The sequence below is a fragment of the Gallinula chloropus genome (assembly GCF_964237585.1).
Source record: "Gallinula chloropus genome assembly, chromosome: Z".
Classification (NCBI taxonomy): Eukaryota; Metazoa; Chordata; class Aves; order Gruiformes; family Rallidae; genus Gallinula; species Gallinula chloropus.
In genome coordinates this window covers 30,439,913-30,462,344 of record NC_140089.1, presented here as the reverse complement: position 1 = coordinate 30,462,344, position 22,432 = coordinate 30,439,913, and the positions used below count along the sequence as shown (strand labels likewise).

Genomic DNA, 22,432 nt, shown 5'->3' with positions numbered 1-22,432 from the left:
TATTGAGTTTCTTATAAACAGATGCCCCCAAAGCCCTTCTCTTTAGGGTGGCTCTCAATCCTTTCTCTATCCAGCCTGTATCTGTGCTTGGAATTGCACCAACCAAGGTGCAGGACCTTAGACTTGGTTTTGTTGAACTTCATGGGGTTGGCGTGGCCCCCCTCAAGCCTGTCCAGATCTCTCTGGAAGGCATCCCTTCCCTCTAGTGTGTTGACTGCGCCACACAGTTTGGTGTTATCCATGAACTTGCTGAGGGTGCACTCAATCCCACTGTCTGTGTTGCTGACAAAGATGTTGAACAGTACTGGACCCAGTACCAATCCCTGAGGAACACCACTTGTCACCAATTTCCATTTGAACATTGAGCCATTGACCACAACTGTCTTGAGTGTGACCATTCAGCTTATTCCTTATCCAGTGAGTAGTTTGTCCATCAAACCCGTATTTATCCAATTTATTGACCAAGATGTTGCATAGGATAGTGTCAAATGCTTTGCAGAAGTACACATAGTTGACAGCAGTTGCTCTTCCTTTATCCAGTGATGATGTAACACCAAGTTTGTCAGGCATCATTTGCCCTTGCTGAAGCCATGTTGGCTACTAGCAATCACCTCTTCCTGATTTTCCATGTGCCTTAGGAGAGCCTTCAGGAGGATCTGCTCCATGATCTTGCCAGGCACAGAGGTGAAACTGACTTGCCTGTAGTTTCCTGGGTCTTCTTTTCTTCCCTTCTGTAAAATGGGGGTTATATTTCCCTTTTTCCAGTTGGGCTGGGATTGCTGAACCTATATGCAGGACCTTGTTGCACTTGACCTTGTTGAACTTAATGTACTTTGCACGGCTCACCTTTCAAGCCTGTCAAGGTTCCTCTGGATGGCATCCCTTCCCTCCAGTGTGCTGACTGCACCACACAGCTTGGTGCTGTTGGCAGACTTACTGAGGGTGCACTCGATCCCCATGTCCATGCTACTGACAAATATTTTCAACAGTGCTGGTCCCAACAATGACCCCTGAGGAACACCACTCACCCCAGTATCTACTTGGACATTGGCCTGTTGACTGCAACTCTTTGAGTGTGATCATCCAGCCAATTCTTTATCCACTTAGCAGTCCATCCATCAAATCCACATCCTTCCAATTTAGAGACAAGAATGTCGTGAGTGGTGGTGTCAAATACTTTGCACAAGTCCAGGTAGATGACATCAGTTACTCTTCCCTGATCCACCAACACAGTAACCCTGTTGTTGAAAGCCACCAAATTTTTTAGGCATAATTTGCCCTTAGTGAAGCCATGTACACCATGTATTTCAATCTATATATAGTTAAAACATAAAAGTTGGCCATTCAAATGGTTTTGATGGTATGCACTTTTGAGAAAGGATTTGCATCTATGTTGTGTATGTATGCTAGTCTTCTCTGGATAAGTACTTGATGCCTTTTTTTAAAAAAGGCAGATTATTAATGAAATAACATGTTTAAAAAAATAAACATTGGAACCTAGTTCAGGTTGGGATCCAGATCTCTAGTCCAAACTATGGCCCAAAAGAGGGCCAAACTTGATTGCTCAGAGCTGTATCCATTTGGGTCTTAAAAAATTTGAAGGTATGAGACTTCTGCTACTTCAGCTCCACTGCCTGACTCTGTGAATCCTGCCGCACATCATAGTAAAGAGCCTCGCCCTGCCTTCTCAGTAGCTTCTTCATTGGGTGTTAGAAGACTGTTAGGTGGCCCTAAACCCTTCTCTCCAGGTTGAACAAGTATCCAGACTCCAGCCTCTGGCAGTGCCTCTTCTCCAGGCCCTGACTACCTTGGCCACCTCCTGCCAAGCTTGCTCCAATTAATCAATGTCTGTCTTGTACTGGAGGGCCCAGAAGTATTTGCCACAGTATCAAGATGTGGGCCAAGGAGTGCCTAATAGAAGACGGATAAGTGTTACCCTGATGTAGTGGCTATACTTCCGTTAGCATAGGCCAAGATGTCATTGGCCTTCTCTAATGCCAGGGCATGTGCTGGGGCTGTGCTGTCTGTGCTGATTACCAGTGTCCCCCGATTTTTTCGGCAGAGCTCCTGAGTAGTTAGAGCACCGTGGGTGCAGGTCCTCCCACCTGCCTTTGTGAAGTTTTGTGAGGTTCCTGCTTTGTCCCCTGATAGTGCTTACTCTGACACACCTGATCCTGCTGAACTGTTGTCCTGCTCTTGGGCCTGCCCAACTAAGGTGCCATGGCTTGGTGTACCCACAAAGAGTCTGAAGGTGGACCCTCTCTCCTCCCTGTGCTACAGATACTAAACAGGACAAGATCACAGGGTAGACTAACAAACTGCACTCCTCAGCAGCTTCTTGGTAGGGTACAAATAACTGCCACACCTTGACCTTGATTCCAGCCAATTTTTCATGTTTCATTTTTATCCACCCAGATGAAGTATAAAAAATATGTGGGAGACCATGTCAGAAGCCCTACCAAAGTCAGCACACTACTATAGCTTAGTTCTTATGTAAGAAACCATTTTGCCATAAAATATGCCTTGGAAGTAGTTACCTGACAGTATTAAAGGAATTCCATATCAAAAACAGAAGGAAGGATTTAGATCTCTAAGGAGAAGACATGTGAGGAACTCTTTTGACAATTTAAGTCTTATCAAGCCCCTTCAATGAATTTATGTTTGAAAAAATGCTGATAGATCTGAAACTCTCTATTTGGAAGAACAGTTAGTCTTGTTGGAAACAAGATTTTGGTAACTCTTCAGCCACTGTGAGGGCAACTTCAATAAGCTCACTGAGCAAGATCAGGATTTTTAACCTGTACCACTATGAACATGTGTGAGTAAGGCATCTAGTCTGTAAGCAGAAAAATGTTAAATTAGGATACAGTGCAAGTTATATTAATGAAACATTAGTTACTGTTGTAAGATATGAAAAATTAATGACTATAAGCCTGAATGAAGATAATCAAATGTCATCTTCCAAACATCAAAATGACAGCTCCCAAACAAATCACATGCATGCTTTTAAATCCAGAATAGCTGTGTCAAACATTGTATATGATCAACGGAACCAATGACCTATTTCACTACTACCGATCCTCCCAAGACATCCTTTTCCACTTTGAACATGCAACAGCTGTTGTGCAAAACCACTAGGACAAGGTTTGGACTCCAGAAAGGATAGACAAGCTCATTTATTTTACCCTGCTTTGAGTGGCAGGGTTCTGGTGGAGAAGGGGGGCTGCAGGGCTTCTGCAAGAAACAGCCAGAAGTTCTCTACAGGCCTGACAGAGTAAACACCATCCGGAGTTGTTGCTGACCAAGGCTGAGCCCATCAGTGGTCACAGTGCCTCTGGGAATCACATTTAAGAGAAAAAAAACGCAAGCAGCTGTTTTTTGCCACAAGAGAAGGGAGTGAGAAGATGTAAGGAACTGTGCAGACACCAAGGCCAGGAATTAAAAGGTGGGGTGGGATGAGGAAGGCACCCCAGGTGCCAGAAAGAGAGATTTCCCTGCAGCCCATGGAGACCATGGTAAGGCAGGCTGCAGCCCATGGATGATGATGATGGGAAGCAGAGATCCCATCTACAGCCCATGGATGACCCCATGCCAGAGCAGGTGGAGACACTTAAAGGACACTGTGACCCTGTGGGAAGCCCATGTTGGAGCAACCTCCTGGCAATGAAACTTGCAGCCTGTGGAGAGAACAACCCATGCTGGAGCAGGTTTGCTGGGGGATTTGTGGCTCTGTGGGGGACCTAGACTGGAGCAGTCTGGGCCTGAAGGTTGGCACCCCATAGCGGTGACCCATGCTGGGGCAGGTGGTGAAGAGCTGAAACCCTGCGGGAAAGGACTTATGCTGGAGAAGTTTGCGGAGGACTGTCTCCTGTGGGTGGGACCCCACGGTGCAGCAGGGTAAGGGTGTGAGGAATGAATGTTCCCCCCCCACCCTGCTAAGAAGCAACTCATGAGGAACTGACTGAACCCCCCACTCCTCCATTCCCTGCCCCTCTCTGTGACACAATGAGGGGGGAAGAAGGGAGCGAAATCATGACTAAAGTGAAGTCTGCTAAGAAGGGAGGGGTGGGGGAGATGCTTTAAGATCTGGTCACATTTCTCATTATCCAACTCTGGTGTCACTGGCTGTGTAGTGTAGTGTCATAAATGAGAGAGTTTCTTTCCTTTGTTCTGTGTTGAGTCTGTTTTGCCCCTAATCATTTGCAGAATGATCTCTCCCTGTCCTTATCTCGACTCCTAAACCTCCCAATAGATATTTTCTGCCCTGTCCAGCTGAAAAGGGGAGTGATAGAGTGGCTTTGGTGGGCATCTGGCATACAGTCAGGGTCATACCACCACACAGGGAGGTAAGTTACTTGTGCTTTTTATACATGGAGACTTCAAAGATGAGGATTAATGATCTGACAAATACAGTTATTTGTTGTATATTTATTTGATATAAAACCTTCCATTTTCCCACAGATTTCCTTTATGAACACTCAGATGTTGTCTACCCATTTTGTGGACTTCCACCTTTCAGACAGAAGTCTGTGAAGTGTGGAGTTTAGAACAAACAGCATGGCTTCAAACATTTAAATGGCTTTTCATTGCCAAATTTTGTCTAAGACTGTGGTGCTTTGGCAGACAGAGATGTTGTCCTGGGAACATCCATAAATACCTGAAAGTTTCACTCCTTCCTACTGTATTCCAGAATAAAAGTCTTACTAAGTTCAGTTGTGGAGGTTCACATTGCTCAATGTAATAGAATCATAGAATGGTTTGGGTTGGAAGGGACTGTAAAGATCATCTAGTTCAAACCCCCTTGCCATGGGCAGGACCTCTAACTAGACCAGGCTGCTCAAGGCCTCATCCAACTTGGCCTTGAACACCTCCAGGGAGAGGGCATCCACCACCTCCCTGGGCAACCTGTTCCAATGCCTCACCACCCTTGTAGTAAAGATTTTTTTCCTAATATCCAATCAGAATCTACTTCCTTCTAATTTAAAACCATTCCTCCTCATCCTTCCCAGCTTCCTTGTAGGCCCCTTTAGGTACTGGAAGGCCACCATAAGATCTCCCCAGAGCTTTCTCTTCTTCAAGCTGGACAAGCCCAACTCTCTCAACCTGTCTTCATAGGAGAGGTGCTCCAAGCCTCTAATGATCTTCCTGGCCTTCTTCTGGACCCATTCCAACAGTTCCATGTTTTTCTTATGCTGGGGACTCCAGAACTGGATGCGGTACTTGAGGTGGGGTCTCAAGAGCAGAGTGGAGGGGCAGAATCACCCTGCTGGCTACGCTCCTTTTGATGCAGCCCAGGGTATGGTTGGCCTTCTGGGCTGCAAGCATGCATTGTTAGCTCATGTTGAGCTTCTCATCCACCAGATTTATACTCACACTAAGCATTTGATGCTAGGATATTTAACTGCTAACACAATTAATTTTGTCAACTGGACAGGTTTTGGGCTATATACCCATTTTCATAGTACCATATGTCTATTTGAATGTTTTCTTCTTCCTGTTGCAAATCGTGTTTGAAATTAAACAAGTTTTTAAAATAGCTGAATTTCAGTAGTGTTTTGGCTTTAGTTCTGCTTTCTATGAGATCACTTTTCACTTTGGCCCTGTTAGCTCACAGTGGTTGAGACTTATCGGCATCTCCAGAACCCATAGCAGGAAGGCTCACTCCTGCTGTGGACGTGGCAGTGAACACTCAGTAAGTGGTACTGTCTTCTGTTTTGGGGAAAATACTGTGTTCTGCTGTAGCCAAGAATCACTCAATTGTATCAGTGGAAAGGGATGTCTGAATGTCGTTTGGAAGAACATGACTCAAAACAAGGCCAACCTGCAGCAGTTCACATTCAAGAATCTTAAATAAAGCTTAGACATGGATTTTTAAAAATGCAGTTGCCTGCTACCGTGCAGTTGGAAATTATTTGTTGGGGACCAGCAAGAGCAGAGTGGCTGCATGGGGGTGGATGAGCTGGGGCTGTTCAGCCTTGAGAAAAGAAGACTTAGAGGGGATGTCATTAATGTTTATAAATATCGTAAGTGTGGGACACAAGGGGAAATGGCCAGCCTTTTTTCAGTTGTCTGTGGAGACAGGACAAGGGGCAATGGCTTCAAGTTGGAGCACAGTAAGTTCCGCACCAACATGTGGAAGAACTTTTTCACAGTGAGGGTGACAGAGCCCTGGGACAGGCTGCCCAGAGGGGTTGTGGAGTCTCCTTCTCTGGAGATATTCAAGACCCTCTGGATGCCTACCTGTGTGACTTGTGCTAGGGAACTTGCTTTGGCAGGGGTTGGACTTGATGATCTCTGGAGGTCCCTTCCAACCCCTACAATTCTTTGCGAATCTGTGTGAGCTCGGAGCTGATCACAGCAGAGTCAGCACCTTCACTGGACAGCCACAGCCTCATCGCACCCGAGCAGGACAGTGACAAGAACAGGATGTGTCAGCAGCCCAGCAGCCAGCAAACTGAGGGATGTCCCAGGTCAGTCTGGGAAATCTTCACTACAGTTCAGGATTGAGAACGGAAACAGGCTGAGACAGGGACTGAGGGCTCCAGGGGCAGCTGAAATGGGGCTTCTGGGCAGAGAGTCGTGGGAGGTTGGTCAGGGCCTGTAAGGGTAATGATGCCTTAACGCTCTCTGATGCTGTCTTATTCTAGCCAGGCCAGAGTTAACCTCCCCAAGCAGTCAGCATAGGTGAGCTGAGTAAGCCCGGGCTGTTGCCCACACCACCTGACATCACTCCTCCATAAGAGGGGCTGGTTGGCTGGGGAGGGGTGCTCAGGGGTGCCTCCAGGGCAGTCTGAGTGTGGCTGAGGCAGTGGGTCTTTGCTTGTGCAGTACTTTGAGTTATCACCAGGTGTGATTTGCCACGGGCTGTTATTGTTCCCCTTTCATGGTGCTTTTGTCAGTCAACTGTCCTTACCCCAACCTACAGAGGCTCTGTTTCTCCTCCTGGAGTGAGTGAGGGGTGTGTGCTGCTGAGCTGCTGCTTGGGGCTGAACCAGCACAGATGCTTTACTTCCTAAAACTCAATTTATTTTTAGGTTTGGGCTTTATTTTGTTTTTATATATATGTCTCTATCTATCTTCCCTCCCCCCTCCCCCCCCCCCCCTTTTTTTTTTTGCTGTTAGGCAAAACACATCCTTCGCTCCTGCCCCTGACTGACAGCCAGGAAAGCTGCCGCTGTTTTTCCCTGGGAGGAATGGCCTCAGCTTCCCACCTCCCTCCCCTAATCCTCCCTCCGTCCCTCCCCGGTGCTGCGGAGGTCGGCCGAGGCGGCGCTGCCCGGGAAGGCGGTGCTCCTCCCGAGCCGCGCTCCGCCCGGCGCTCAGCGGCGCGCAAGCCCTTACCCCGCCGCAGCATGGTGGTGCCGCCGCTGCTACGAGCCGTCATCATGGGGCCGCCGGGCTCCGGCAAAGGCACCGTGTCCGCTCGGATTATAAAACACTTCGGGATGAAGCACCTCTCCAGCGGCGACCTGCTGAGGGACAACATGCAGAAGAGGACAGGTGGGAAGGGGGGGATGATGGGGGGCGCGGGGGGGAGGGCGGTGGGGACGATCCAGGGTGGACCCTGGATCGTCCCCACCGCCCTCCCCCCCGCGACCCCCCGGGTGTGGTTCCCCACGCAGCCTGACAGGAAACTCCCGCGTGACACAGCTCCGTTCCGCCGGGAGGGTGAAGGTCTTTCCCCGCCCCAGTCCTTCCCCCTTCTCCCACCCACCCCCCCCCGGGGCCCGTGTGAGAGCGCCGGGGATGAGGGGGGTGGGGGAGAGACGGCTTCTAGAGGAGGTTTGACGGATCCTAGTCGTCGTTCCCCGTCCCCTGTCAACCCCCTTTGCCCGCCCCCCCCCGACTCGAGGCCGGGCGTCTTCTCGCAGCTCTTCCTGGAGGCCAGAGGTCATCGAAATGGGCCTATAACCTCCGGCAGACGGTCCTCCCTCTCAGAGCTGTCACTTGGCATCCTCCTCGTGAGCGCGGATGGGGCAGTTTATCCGGGGTTTATCCCGTTCCCCTTGTTTTGTAACGCCCGGTTGTTTCCTCATCTCGGTGCTTTTCCTGAGCACCCAGAGGTCGGGTTTATTTTTGGTTTGTTTGGGGGTTTTGTTGGGGGTTTTGTGTGTGTGTGTGTGTGTCTGTATAGGTGTTTCTGATAGTCTTCCAGCTGAAACGCCTCAAAAGGGAAAAATATATTTGAGTCTTTAACAGGTGGGCGTCTGGGCGATCAGATCCCTGTTAAAGGGCTAGGGGTAGAGGCACCTAGAATTACCAAAACATTAGAAGGCCTTGTCCCGGGCTGGCTGGCATAACCATGGTGGTGCTTGCCAAAAATAACAGACCTCGTTTTCAAGCCACTCACCTCGTGTGTGTTAAATCAGCATTATTGCTGTATCGCGCGGAGGGTTCAGCACGGCCCCTGTTTGTGTGCAGAGCTGCTTGTATTAGGTAATGGTGGTAATTACACTTGCTAGATAGGCCTAGCTCGAGCTCTGGTTCTCAGCTGAGGTGCCACAACCGCTCTCTCCCGTGGATTCTTGCAATGATGAAAGGTCCCCTCCTGACTTCAGCATCTGCTTTTCTTCACGATGGGGTTTAAAACCTTGTAAGAACCCTATCATGTTGCATGCCATACAGTGAGAGTATTGTTATTTCCAGCACTCTGAAGATGCAGAGAGCTACGTTCACTTGTAAGTATCGCTGCAGTGTTACGGTGAGGTAACTGGCAGTCTTGGGTTTTGGAAGCTTATTAGCATGCTTGAAGGTGAAATATTATCTCCATTATGAAATCAACTGTGATGTGATTTCCACATCTCTCTTTCCCACAAATTCTGTTTGCTCTGTAAGAAAATTACTTTGGCTAAGTTGACCGACTTTTACTAGAGCTGATATCTACAAGTTAAACATTTGCTGGGAGCAATGAGCACCAGCTGTGCAGGCATATCTGATCACATTTGTGCTTTTTCTGTCTGTCTGGTTGCACAAGTATAAGTTTTTATTTACAGAGGGTGACAAACCCAAAATTGTTGCTGTTGTGGACTTTCAGTATAAGTGAGAACTAGTGAGATGTTCCAGAAGATGAAGGAAATATGTTATTTACTAAATACTTTAGGTTTTGTGCTCTTTCAATATGCCTTGGAAGAAGATCAAAGAGCACCAGAATCAAGCTGAAGGGTGTATGAGAAGTAGAAGTACTGCATTACTTGGTTTGACAATGGAGCCATGAAGTAGTGGAAAGAAAAGCGATTCATCAAAACATTCTAGGTGGGTTGGACAGTTGAATATGAAGGAGAAGAAATTTAGGTGTAGCAGACATGTTAAAGCCCTGTATGTCAGGAGAGAAGCCAGTGAAAGGTGTAAGAGATGATAAAGTTTGCTCTGAATTAGCTAGTGTAGAACTTTACAAGAACCTGCTACAGAGTTTTTCATTCACTAATTAACCCAGATGGTGATGTCTTTTGACTTTATTGAAAGTGAATCACTTATTGCAGAAATGGTTTCCAAAGGATTAATGTCAACACCAAGCAGATAGTACACTGGAGGAGGAAGGGCCGAGGCAATGAGTTCATCAGTTTTGATTATAATAGAAATATCCTGCAGTTCCCTGTTCTTTGGGAACTATGTTAGATCAAGTTGGGCAGTTGAAGCACCTGGAAAATTAAATGTAAATAACAATTAATTATAGGGTGCCATTTCTGGCATTTGCTGTCTTGTGAAAATGAATCTGTCTGTTGAGAAATCCTGTTGAACATGCGAGCATCCTTAGCAATACAGAGTTACTAGCATGCTCTGCTACTCTGTGACCACCTCTCTAGGGCTAGGCAACCTGTCATCTGAATATGGCCAGGAGTTTGATGGCTGTGATGTTGTTAGGACATGCCAGGCTTTTGCAAAACCATGGGGTATGGATACCTGCTATTACCTAAACAGGAAAAAAGCCTGTGTTGCCTTTAATTCCAAATATTGCTATGCCTGTGGTGGTTTCAGACCCAAGCTTTAAAAAATACAGAACAAAATAAAACCAGAAAAACTTCACAAAATTGCACAACAGGGGACATGGACACACACACACAACAAAGCAACTAAGGTCTAGTACATAAACTTTTTGTCCTAACATACAGCTATTCAGATATAGTTCTGCCTGTTTTTTTACTTCTGTAATAATGACCTTCTAAACAACCTGAGTTTTGTGGAGAGAGGCAGCATGTTTTCAGCTCTCTTGGTCTAATAATAGGACCTTGCAGCTTGCAGTACTCTAAACCTCTCTGGGCCCAAAAGCTCATCTGTCTTTCCCAAGCATGTTTGTACCACTGTCTATCAACCTTGCCTCGTGCATATTCGTAGGTCACTGTGGCTAGGGCAGCACTGCAGCGTAAATCAGTAACAGACCCAAGCATCAAGAACTCCTTCAGCTGTCTCAACAGGTGTAATTTATTCCTCCTCCCAGCCTACTTTTGCACAGTACATAGTTCAAAGTGCACCAGAATAATGAGGTGTGACTTACAGACTGTGAAGAAAGGAGGTAGGGAAAATCACAGACTCTTGGTACCCAGGCAGACTGTCACCCTGTATCCCATTTGTGATGTGCCAGAGGAATCAAGCACCTGAGTGTGACTATTTTGCATGTTGTGAGCATTATTTGAAGTCTAAGGTGCCTATTTGTAAATAGTCTTCAAGCTTTTCAAAGCCTGACTATAGTCATGAACACTCTATAGGGGGAAATTGTCCTTTTATTGCTCCCTCCCATGCCCCCAAAACACCAGAGCTACTGTTTGCGGTACTTGAGGGCATCTATGGCTTTTCAGCTGCCTTGTCTGACAAGCCGCCTCTGTTCTTTTCACGTTCCAAGTGATGGGACTGGCATTTTTCATTGCTTTTTGCTCTTAAGTGGTTATAACTTGTGTTGGTATGTCAGTCCATCCCATTTTCTCTTCTGTTTAGTTTACTGTAACTAGATCTGAGTTGGCTGCAAGTAAAAGCTTCTGCAGATCCACAATAAAACCCGTCTAGCTGCTATTCTCTATGACTTACGTGATGATTTTGTAACTAGGACACAGTCTGGGCAAATTAATTTTCTTCCTGGCTATACCCACGATTTGGGTAAACTACAACGTGGTGCTGCCTGTCATGTAGGACTGTGGTGTGATTTCCAGAACTGTGGTGCATGGATGGCATTTTAGTGAGCCAGCAGGCTGAATGAGTGGCATTAAGATTAGTCGGTTCCACGGGAAAATACTAGTGTCTCTGTGCTCTCATACATAGTTTAGAGCTGCTATAAACATCCTCTTGTAACTCTAGTAAATCATAAAAATACATATCTGGCCAGTGTATCCCACTGCATATGGCTCTCCTAAATGCCAAAGGCATTTCTTTTTGTACTGAAGTCATAAGTTATTAACCAGCCACTAAACTGAGAAAATAACTTTCTTGACAGGAAACATGAGGGCTGGTGTCTTAATGAACTTGTTATGTTTCTTCTTGTGAAGACTCTTTTACCTTCCAGTTTTTGGAACCTAGTATGTACTAGTGACATTATTCAGGAGCTGTGCAGATAGATGTGTGCGAGTGCCCTGTTGCCAGCCATGGAACTACAGACTGATCAAATTATCTGATACGTATTTGCCTGATCAGATTGTAACTGATCATCTGTTTTCTAATTTCAACAAGCATATTGTCAGTCTTGTTTACAGTTTTGCTGGTCTATGCTGTCCTGGTCAAAACACATTTATTGCAGGCTTGTGGGCTTTTTTTTTTGCCACTTGATGGAGGTCAGAGATGGTGTAATGCAAGTTCTCTTACTTTCACAGAAGTTGGAATCCTTGCCAAGACCTACATTGATCAAGGGCGTCTTATTCCAGATGACATCATGACACGACTAATGCTGGATGAGCTAAAATGTCTAAATCAGTGCAACTGGCTATTGGATGGTAAGTTAACAAGTTTGCTATCACTATATATATGGAAAGAAAACCTGCACTCGAAAGCTTGGAGTGCTTTGTCCACTTTATGGGTAACTCCTCTGGTACCCATCCTTGAGTTGTAGTAACTGGACAGGCTTTCTTTCCAGTTTGTTGTAAGACCTTCAGCAGTCAGTCTGCCCCAGTTTCTTTGGCTGTAAAATCCTTTGGGTGCATCCCTGTTCCAGAGCATTACAGGGATGTTTAGTTCATGCTGAAAAGGGTAGTTCAACACTCCAGTAAAATTTCAAAGCTGGTAATTCCTACTCTTTGTTTACCTTTTCAAATATTCATTGAGAAGTTTCTGTTTTTAAAGCCTTTTCTGGTTAAAGTCCTTGGGGAACAGAACCCTTCTGAAGAATGGGCTTGATGAGTTATTTGAATAGAAAAATAGGTGTGTGATGCAGCAGCAAGTTAAGTATGGAAAGCACGTACTGCAGCAGTGCAGAGCGTAATAAATCACTAACAAAAGCACTGCTTAAGTGCTCTAAAAGGTCTTTTTCATTTGCTCTTTGGCCCTGTTCTCTACAGTGAATTGTTCTGCAGTTCTGCAGCGTAAGCTTATTGCTTCAGTTCACAGTAGCAGGAAAACTCGTTTGCCCTGTCTTCATGAACTGAATGGCCCTTGTTAGCCCAGCCTGTGGGAGCACCATTGGATGCACAGAGCAAAGATAATGCTGGATGTTCGTGTTTCCAGGTTCTAGTCACAACCTGTCTCAGTAGATAAGACTGAAAAGTTGTTGGTGTGACTTTTTATTTAGAGGGACTGAAAAATCCACACTGTTCCTTAGTGCTGTGTTTTAATTGGTTCTAGTACATTTTCACAGTTAGGTTTCTCCTTAGTGAAGACAAAGAGTTAATTCCCACAGTGAGCAGCACAATCACAGAATCATTAAGGTTGGAAAAGACTTCCAAGTTCATCTAGTTCAACTGGCCCCCTACTACCTGTGTTACTAACCAAACCATGTCCCCAAGTGCCTTATCCAACCTTTCCTGGAACATCCTGAAGGACGGTGACTCCACCACTTCCCTGGGCAACCCGTTCCAATGAGACATAATCTGTAAAGGAAAGATCTGCAGATTTTTTTTTTTCTCTAGCTCCAGGTCCTGTGCACACACAGCTCCAGCCTGCTGGATCTGGATGTGTAGCAGTATAGCTGGGCACACTGGCAAGTTGTAACAGCAGGGTGATGTGGAGACTGTACAAGAATAAACCAGTTTCTGTCACAAGTTAACATGCTGCCTTCTTAAACTTTTGGAGCAGAAATTTTGTCTGCCATCAGCATTTGTAGTGAGACTCAGTGAATTACAGTAGGGAGAGCTCTGGCATAATTGGCTCTGTAGGAACAATACTGTTCACTTGAAACACATTAACCGTAAAGTCTTTAGTTTGGAGGCTGCAACTCAGAACAAACAGCTGGGATCAGCGAGGTCAGACTGAACAGAGCTGTGAAGCTGCTGCTTGTGTGTGCGTTTAGCCAAGTAACCATGTCCACTGCTTTACGATAGGTTGGTGGCTTCCAGAGTCATAGCAGATGTGGCAGTATGAGTTGTGTGTGTGGTTAGGATCTGCTTAGATTTATGTGCTGTATAATTAGGGCACTTTGTGCTCCTGGATTCTTTGTAATTCATCACATCTTGTAGATTATTTTTTCTGTGTTGAGAAAACAGTGTATGTGGCAAGTGCTGGCTCAATTTCAAAGAAAAGCTTTTGTAAAGCCACTTTAATTTGTTGAAGTTTCTCATTACTCAGTCCCAAAGCAAACTCCTTTTCCAGCTGCACCAGTAAGATGTGGCTGACTCACTTGTCAATACTAAGGAAGAACAGCAGTGCTGGAGCCCTTGCTACCCCTCTGCTCTTAACATTCAGAAGGATTTCTATGAGATAATGCGAACGTCAGAGGAATAGAATGAGGGGAGTTGGTGACTGATGCAAACCAGGTGCACCAGACTTAATGCACAAGCAAGTGCTTGTTCTGTGTTAATCAACTCTTTCCTTTTGTGATGTGCTAGGCAAGCCACAATAGCTTTAAGACCATAAAGTTTGGGGTTTTTTTCTGTTGTAAGGTTAGTTTTTGGCTGGTTCCCTACTCAGGCAGTGGACTTGTCAACCAATGTTATGCAATCTCAAGTTTGTACCTATCAGTACTTGACTTTATGGAGAAGTCTGCTTGTACAGTGTGATGAAAACTACACATTACAGAAGAACATGAGACTGTGAAAGAGCTTTGTGGGTTGAGGTATTATTCCAGTGAATCTATTGTTCAATACTGTGTTCTACAGTAGCTTTGACTGCTGATGTGGTCAATTTTTCATTTTAAATTCTTTGTGGAAGCCTTGGTTTTCTTGTTCTCTGTTTCATCCTCTGCCCCCTTTCCACCCTCCTTAAGCTCCACTAGATTTCTCTAGTAATGACATGTGACATGATACTGGAGCTCTAGAGTTTTTGGGGCAAAATGCAGTGTCTTTTAAGTGAAGAGGCAGATTCCTGTTCAGCCTGAGTGTTCTCACAGTCATCACCCCCAGGGATAGTTTGATGCACTCGGCTTTCCAGAGCTCTTTCTAAAGCTCCTCTTTCACGCAAAACTAATCCTGGACCACCTCTGGTAGATACATTTGGCTTACTGCAACTGAGGAAAACAGGTTTGTAATGCTCACCTCCTTGAGCCAGAGTTAAGCAAATGTGGAAGTAGGAATTGTCATAAATGCTTATGGGTTGTTCCAGACCTCTGAGTGAACTGTCTGTAGCTTTTGTTGTTCAAAATGTGTATCCAATGTTTTTATTCAATGTAACTGTGTCTAGTGCATCCCATCGTTTTGCATTTATTTGTAACACTTCTGGGAATATGATTAACTGAAACGAGGAAATGGAAAGTGGGAGGCATTGAACAAATTAAGATACCATGATACAATGAAAAATACTCAGAAAAATCTGATGTCTCTTCAGTCTTTACAGTTTGACAATGCTTTTTTTTTTTTTTTTTCCCTGTTTGGCAATTATTTGCACTAATGACTGAATCCAGGTAGTTCCTGCATTTGGATTTTTATGGAGTTGTTTCCTTTAAAAAGGTTTCCCCCGAACGGTTGCTCAGGCAGAAGCCCTGGATAAAGAATGTCAGATAGACACTGTGATTGACCTGGATGTGCCGTTTGAGACCATAAAGTGTCGGCTCACAGCACGCTGGATCCACCCTGCTAGTGGCAGAGTCTACAATCTTGAATTCAGCCCTCCCAAAGTGCAGGTAAGCAACACACATTGGTGTTGGCACTAAATAAATGTTGCACTGCGTTTGGTAATTACAGAACAATATTGTTGGCCTATGTAGTTGCAAAACACAGTAGCTCAGAAGACTCATTTCACCAATGAGGAGCACAGAACCTTTCTGGTAACATCCTGCCTCTGTTAGTGACCTGGTGGAAGCTCAGGCTGATGGACAGTGTGTGTGTTCCTAGAAGAATGAAACACCGTGGTGTTTCATAAGCTCTCGTTAAAGCTGTTCACTGATCTAGAATGCTCTCTGTCTTGCACACTGTCACAGGAGTTGGGCATGCTCTTAGCCTGTTCTGCAAGTCTGCAGCCCATGCAGTCCAAAATGTAGTTTCTTTTTCTTTCCTCCATCAGACTCATTCTTTGTGTCTAGGAAGTACACAGCATCCTCGGTCAGAGGAATCCACTCAGCGCTTTCCCTGTGTGGAACCAGGACGGGTATCTCAAAGGGAACTGTTGCCATTTTGCTAAATCACAGTTGCCAGTCAGGGAAGCGGCTCAGCAGAGCAAGGAAGTTATGTCTTGAGATATCCTAAAAATAGTAACCTTGAAGATGTTAGTATACTGTTACCTTAAGATTTTTGAGGAACTCAGATTAGCCTTAGTGCAACTCAGTTTAAGCTGTATCTCATCCTTAACTAAATAACTTACCTGTTGTGGCATCACACGTTTCACATGGAAGCTCTGTTAAGTTACACCAGAAGCAGAGCAGGCATTACAGTTTTTGGACTTCAGTGCTGCAGGAAAAGAGGCCAGCTGAAACAGCAGGTGAGCACTGGAAGTGAGCAACTGGAGACACTGCCTTTCTATTGTTTAAAATGTGGTGTTTTAAGTCATGGTTATTTTTAATTGCAGAAGAGCATAGGCCAGCTGCCACAGAGAACTAGCAGACCTACCAAAGAGTGTGCTTTGGCTGCAACAGCTTTGCTGTTGGGAGCACTCCACTCTGCCTTCCACTAACGGGCAGGCATATCACAACACAGTCAAGTAGACTGCACTATTTTAGTGAACCCATGTGTGGTGGGTTCACGCTGGCTGGTTTGGGCCCACCAAAACCATTCTGTCACTTCTCAGCTGGACAGGGGAAAGATGTAATAAAAGGGTCGTGGGTGGAGATAAGAACAGGGAGAGATAATTTAGCAATTACTGTCACGGGAAAAATAGACTCAACTTAGAAAAAATTCATCTCATTTATTGCCCAATCAAAACAGAACAGAGCAATGACAGAAATTGTTTAGGGATATGGTTTAGTACAGGGCAGATACAGGTGGAGTCAGTGATCTCAAAGGTCTTTTCCAAGCTAGTGATTCTGTGAAATAAAACCAAATCTTAAAACACTCCCTCCAGCCCTCCCTCCTTCCTGGGCTCAAATTTACTCCCAGTTTCTCTGCCTCCTCTCCCTAAGTGGCACGGGGGATGGGGAATGGGGGTTGGGAGCAGTTTGTCATGAGTTGTCTCTGCCACTCCCTCCTCAGGGGGAGGACTCTTCACGCTCTTCTCTGCACCAGTGTGGGGTCCCTCTTACGTGAGACAGTCCTCCATGAACTTCTCCAACGTGAGTCCTTTCTGTGGGCTGCAGTTCCTCATGAACTGCCCCAGTGTGGGTCTCCTCCTTGAGGTGCAGACCTTCAGGAACAGACTGCTCCAGTGTGGGTCTCTCACAGGGTCACAAGTCCCACCAACAAACCTGTGCCATGGGGCCACAGATCCAGCCAGGAGCTTCCTCTAGCACAGGCTTCTCATGGGGTCAACAGCCTCCTCCATATGTCTCCACCAGCTTCACCACGGTCTTCTCCACAGGCTACAGGGGGAATTTCTGCTCTGGTGTCTGGAGCACCTCTTCCTTCCCCTCCTTCACTGATCTGGGTGTCTACAGTTTCTCACATCTTCTCCTTTCTCTGGCCCCAGAAAGATCACAGAATCACAAGGTTGGAAGAGACCTTTGAAGATCATCAAGTCCAACCATTCCCATTCTGTGCTAAACCATATCCCTAAGTACCTCATCAACCCTTTTTTTGAACACATCCAAAGATGCAGCTCAGGTTTTATTTTTTTGTTTTGGTTTGTTTTTCTTTCTTCTCTTAAATGTTACCCCAGCGGTGCTGCCACTGTTGCTGATGGGCTCAGCTTTGGTCAGTGGTGGTTCCGTCCTTGAACTGGCTGGTATTGGCTCTGTCAGACACAGGGGAAGCTTCTAGCTGCTTCTTGGTGAAGCCACCCCTGCAGCCTCCTCCCACAATGAAAACCTTGCCATGCAAACCCAAAATACCAGGGAGTGGAGCTGACCAGCTAAAAGACAGTTTTTTCTATTATCTAATAGACCTGAAAAATCTTTATTTACTCAACAGATCCAAAAGATTATGGCTTTATAGTTAATATGAGGTGGAAGGCTCAATATTTGATAGATAGTTATGTTTGATAGGCAGTAATATGGCTGCCTGCTCAGATGCTAGAAACACTTGAATGTTTTACATGACTGTATTATGCAAACAAGGTAAGTTTGACCCGATAAATGCATCTCTTAATATGACACAGATGTTCTGGAGTAGATTTTCTTCATGAACAGAGCAGCTTACTGAACACCAACAGTTACTGATTGTTCTGAAACTGACTGTCAGCATGCAAACATTTTTGTGATCTGATTTGCAGTGTGCTTGCAAGATTACTCATTTCCCCTCCAAATGTCAGCTTAAACTTAACTTTTAGTAAAATAAAAATTCCCGAGGATTTAATGAATGTGGAGGAAAGAACCCAGAGTCCCTTTCATCTGTGGTGGGACATATTCTGTCCTTAGATGCACAGTGTTTCAGTGCACTGAAGGAGCCAACTTCCGTGCTATCAGCTAGTCCCTCGTAAGAGACGCCAGTGGTCAGTAATTTCTACAGTTGTTGCTGGTTTCAGGGCTTAAAAGCTCCATCATCACTTAAAGCACTTCAGTAAATTGAGGTGAAGTGTGCAGTAAAGTAGGAGCTGACATAGTTCCTACCTGTCTACTGAATCTTAGAAAAACTTTGGCTGGCTTTTATACCATTTTCTGTACGGCTGTTGCTCTTCATTTTTGTGCCATAAAATCGAAGGGCCATTAACTTATTTCCCCATTTCAGTGTTGTCAAACAATGCTCCAGTTAGTCTCCTGCTTGTTTCCTCTTATGCAGGAACATATTACCAACGATGCTGGTTTCCCTCATATATGTATGCTTTGTCTGTATTTCCCATACCCAGTGAATGTTCCAGGGGACAAATTAGTCAAGCTACTATGACCTGATGTTCATATTATACTGAGATACTGGGAAAATATTTTTAACTGGTGAACTCTTACTGGAAAGTCAACATCTTATATTCCAGATAAGATAAGGGCAGTAACCTTTATAAGCCGAAGGCTAACAGGAAACTGATGATATTTCAAATAGAAAAATCACACAAAACATACTTAAACAGAAATAAATACACACCAGTGTTTGCTTTGAACCACAATTAGGGTGTTGATGACATTACCGGAGAGCCGCTTGTTCAGCGTGACGATGATAAGCCGGAGACAGTCACCAAGAGGCTGCAGGCTTACGATGCCCAAACAAAACCTGTTCTAGAATATTATCGGTAAGTAGTAAAATCTGCTCTTCTTCCACATTCTGAAAGCTTCTTCCCCCTTAGCACAGTGGGGAAGTTTTAGTTACAGAGGTGCTGCAGCAGTGAATGCAGTATGAATAGCAATGTATCTTTCACCAGCTCACCAAGAAACCTGCCCAGCAAAATAAGTATGTTTTCCACTGTTGGATGGAACCTCTTCAGAAACCTGGCTAGGGGAAGAGCCTTTCATTGCAGCCATATCTAGCTTTACAAAGAGTGATGTTCTTCTTTCAGTACAGTATAGTACTGGTCTGAGGAACAGCTCTGGTTAGTAGGGTAGCAGAAACATCTAATTTTGGGGGGGAGATGAGCAGTATTTTCTGGATGTGCAAGTAGAAACCCCCCGAGCGAGGGCAAGCGGTCAGGAAGTGATACGGAAATAGAAAAGCTGTATATCAGGATTTAAAAGTGGCTCTTCGAAGGACACGACTATGATGGGCACTGCTAGCAATACTCTTTGGGAATACTGCCATTTGCATTGTGGAACAATAAATTCTTAGTTCTTTTAAAAGCCAGAATTGGACACAAAGTTTCTCTTAATATAAAGCTGCAAGTAGCATGTTGCTAATATACAGATATTAGTTCACTGTGTAGAGCTTTGTAGTCTTATCTTGCCTAGACTAAGACTCTCTTTGGCAATATTCTGAAATGATTGTCCACCCTGTATCTCCATACCCACCACCCTTATGGTCTACCAGAACTGCTGAGCAGAAGACTAGAAGCTCCATCTTCGGGGCGGTTAATTTTTAAAGTAGGAGTTCTGTCTGTATTGACAGTGATTTTCTTGACTCTGGTAGCTTTCTGAAGTGAAAACTCCTCAGGGCACCCCAGTAAGACACAGGCCTAAGCCATTATTATAATTACTGATAACATATTGCTTTACAGGTAAAACAAGCCACTAGAATTAATTCAGAATAACTTGGTTGTGCCAGGGTCCCTTAGTTATTCTGAAGCACCTTCTTTGATCCTTGAGGTGTAACTTTACAGTACCTGGGTTAGTCACAGCTGTTTGGGTGACTGCTGTATACCATCTGCTACATGACTGCATTGCTGCTTAGTTTCACCCTTCTTAGCTTGTTATTAAGTACTCTGTGGACAGCTTTATGTTTTGTGAACTGATGTGGCCAACAGCTCACTGAGGAAGAGAGTAATGCATGCCCAGCTTGCGTTCCCAGAGATAGGGCTCTCCTTGGTGTTAAATTACACGCATATTGGCACACACTTGCCAGGGCAGTCTTAGGGTGAGGTGGATATCCTGGAACAATTAAGCAATTTGACTTCTGTAATGTTTTCTTCTTTTTCTTTCTTAGGGAAAGAGGGTTATTGAAATCATTCTCTGGAACAGAAACCAATAAGATCTGGCCACATATCTATGCTTTCCTCCAAACCAAGTTGCCAGATGTGAGCCAGAAAGGTGCTGCCACTCCCAGGTGAAAATAGGTCTAACTTTGCTCATCTGTCATAGCTTGCACTTGATTACATGAGATTCAGCAGTCAAGGATTTCTCTAAGTAGTCTGCCACACTGATCAGTAATTGAAGTCTAACGTTGTTAACTTACATGATGATGAAACTGTGTTGCCTGTGGGTGTCACTTTAATGCTGTATTTTTTTTTAATTAAATATCTAATTTTTATAATACAGTAACTGACTTTAACAAAAGCAGCTACTCTTGACTCTTACTCAGAATATATTTGTTTCCAATTATTGACTGGTGACAGAAACACATTTCAGAATAGAGTTTAATTACAAAGTACATGGATTGATTTACTCACTCATGAAACACAGGGTGAAGCGGTCCTCAGTGTATGAAAGCATGTTCCTCAAACGTGTTTAGTTGGGGCCGGGTAGAAGCCATAAGGACCCATGACCACCACTCAACAAGAAACTGTTTCAGACCAGAATATGGGCATACATAGAGGTGGAGCTTGTGGAAGGCACTCACTTTCTTTCAGCAGTGCTTGCAGTGGTTAGTTTGCATGCAAACCCTGAGCGGCTGATTTTTTCAGTTGCCCTTAACACTTGCTTGGGTGGAAAGATGGGCCCGGGGGAACCTAATGAGGTTCAACACTGCCCAGTGTAAGGTCTTGCACTTGGGCCAGAAGAATCCCAGACATAGGTACAGACTGGGAGAAGAGCTCCTGGAGAGTAGCCCTGCTGAGAAGGACTTGGGGAATCTGGTGGATGAGAAGCTTGACATGAGCCAGCAGTGTGCTCTTGCAGCTCGCAAGGCCAATGGTATCCCGGGCTCCATCAGAAGAGGGGTGGCCAGCAGGGACAGGGAGGTGACTGTCCCTCTCTACTCTGCCCTCAGGCCCCATCTGGAGTCCTGTGTCCAGATCTGGGGCCTGCAATACAAGAAGGATGTGGAACTGTTGCAGAGGGTTCAGAGGAGGCCACAAGGATGATTAGAGGGCTGGAGCAGCTGCCCTACAAAGAGAGGTTGAGGGAGCTGGGCTTGTTCAGCCTGGAGAAGAGAAGGCTGCGGGGGACCTCATTGCAGCCTCCCTGTACCTGAAGGGAGCTTATAAGCGGGAGGGGAATCAACTTTTTAAAAGAGCAGATAATGGCAGGACAAGGGGGTAGAACTAAAGCTAAAGGAGGGAACGTTTAGATAAGATATTAGGGGGAAGTTTTTGACAGAAAGAGTGGTGAGGTGCTGGAACAGGCTGCCCAGAGAAGTAGATTCCCTGTCCCTGGAGATGTTCAGGGCCAGGTTGGATGGGGCCCTGGGCAGCCTTGTGTAGATCCAGGCCTGGAGGTTGGTGTCCCTGCCTGTGGCAGGGGGGTTGGAGCTCTATGATCCTTGGGGTCCCTTCCAACCCAGACCATTCTATGATTCTATGTGCCTTATTTTTATGTTTGTTCCCTTAGAGGCAGTGACCTTCTCTTCAGGCATGGGAAATGGGTTTCAGTAATGTAAATGCACTTGGTAGAGGTGCAGCTGTGAAAGACTGTATTAGTAACACAACAGATCCTGAACAGATTAAGTGTAATCTGCTAAACCTGTAGTTAGAGGATCTTGACTATCTTTGAAAACCCAACTGCTCGCTGATGCCCACACCAGGATTTCCAGTGGTCAAATTATTAACTTTGTATTACCATAAAGTTTTGAAAAGCAACTGGACTGGTTTTCATGAGTTCATTTCAAGAAGAGTCAGCAAAACTTGAGGAACAAAGAGCTCAGTCTAGGGAAGGTCTGAAGTAGCTGTGCCCTCCTGATGCAGTCCCCACTTGCCTTTTGCAGTGAGTAAACTACTACAGAGATGTGGTGTTGGCATGTCTTGGATTATGTTTGCACATCTAACTTCAGTATTATTAATAATTAGGGCACATTTGAGTCCATGAAATGGTCACTGCAGAACTTCCAAAGTTTTCCTGTTACTCTAAATTACAGTATGGGCAGCAGCTGCCACTGCAAGCAGCTTTGCTTACATTGTAAATAACGTTTGCCAAAAGGCCAACAACTCATCCCTTCATCTTGAGAAATGTCTATAGGGAGGCTGTAGATGGAGTGAGTTTAGAGAGATGCACCTCCTCCAAAAAGACATGGCTACAAAATACCAGCAGCTACCACATCACAGTGAGAAACCC

General features: G+C 45.2%; 1 protein-coding gene across 2 annotated transcripts; it reads left to right on the top strand.

Annotated features, from left to right (window-relative positions):
* The first annotated feature begins 7,346 nt into the window (after window positions 1–7,346).
* Window positions 7,347–20,687, top strand: AK3 (adenylate kinase 3). Of its 2 annotated transcripts, none has more exons than XM_084278690.1 (5): window positions 7,347–7,500; window positions 11,796–11,915; window positions 15,015–15,187; window positions 18,692–18,810; window positions 20,151–20,687. In XM_084278690.1, exons 1-5 carry the CDS (start codon window positions 7,353–7,355, stop codon window positions 20,272–20,274), a joined length of 684 nt encoding a protein of 227 aa, XP_084134816.1. In that variant the 5' UTR covers window positions 7,347–7,352; the 3' UTR covers window positions 20,275–20,687. The 2 variants fall into 2 exon arrangements, with proteins under 2 accessions (XP_084134816.1, XP_084134817.1); XM_084278691.1 differs by lacking the exon at window positions 7,347–7,500 and adding an exon at window positions 8,666–8,678.
* Window positions 20,688–22,432: the final 1,745 nt, after the last annotated feature.

Bases quoted from the DNA above. Each gene is read 5' to 3' on its own strand.
- AK3 (XM_084278690.1), top strand. From the start codon at position 7,353: ATGGTGGTGCCGCCGCTGCTACGAGCCGTCATCATGGGGCCGCCGGGC. The intron at 11,916-15,014 runs GTAAGTTAACAA...TCCTTTAAAAAG, and splicing joins GTGCAACTGGCTATTGGATG to GTTTCCCCCGAACGGTTGCT. The intron at 15,188-18,691 runs GTAAGCAACACA...AACCACAATTAG, and splicing joins TCAGCCCTCCCAAAGTGCAG to GGTGTTGATGACATTACCGG.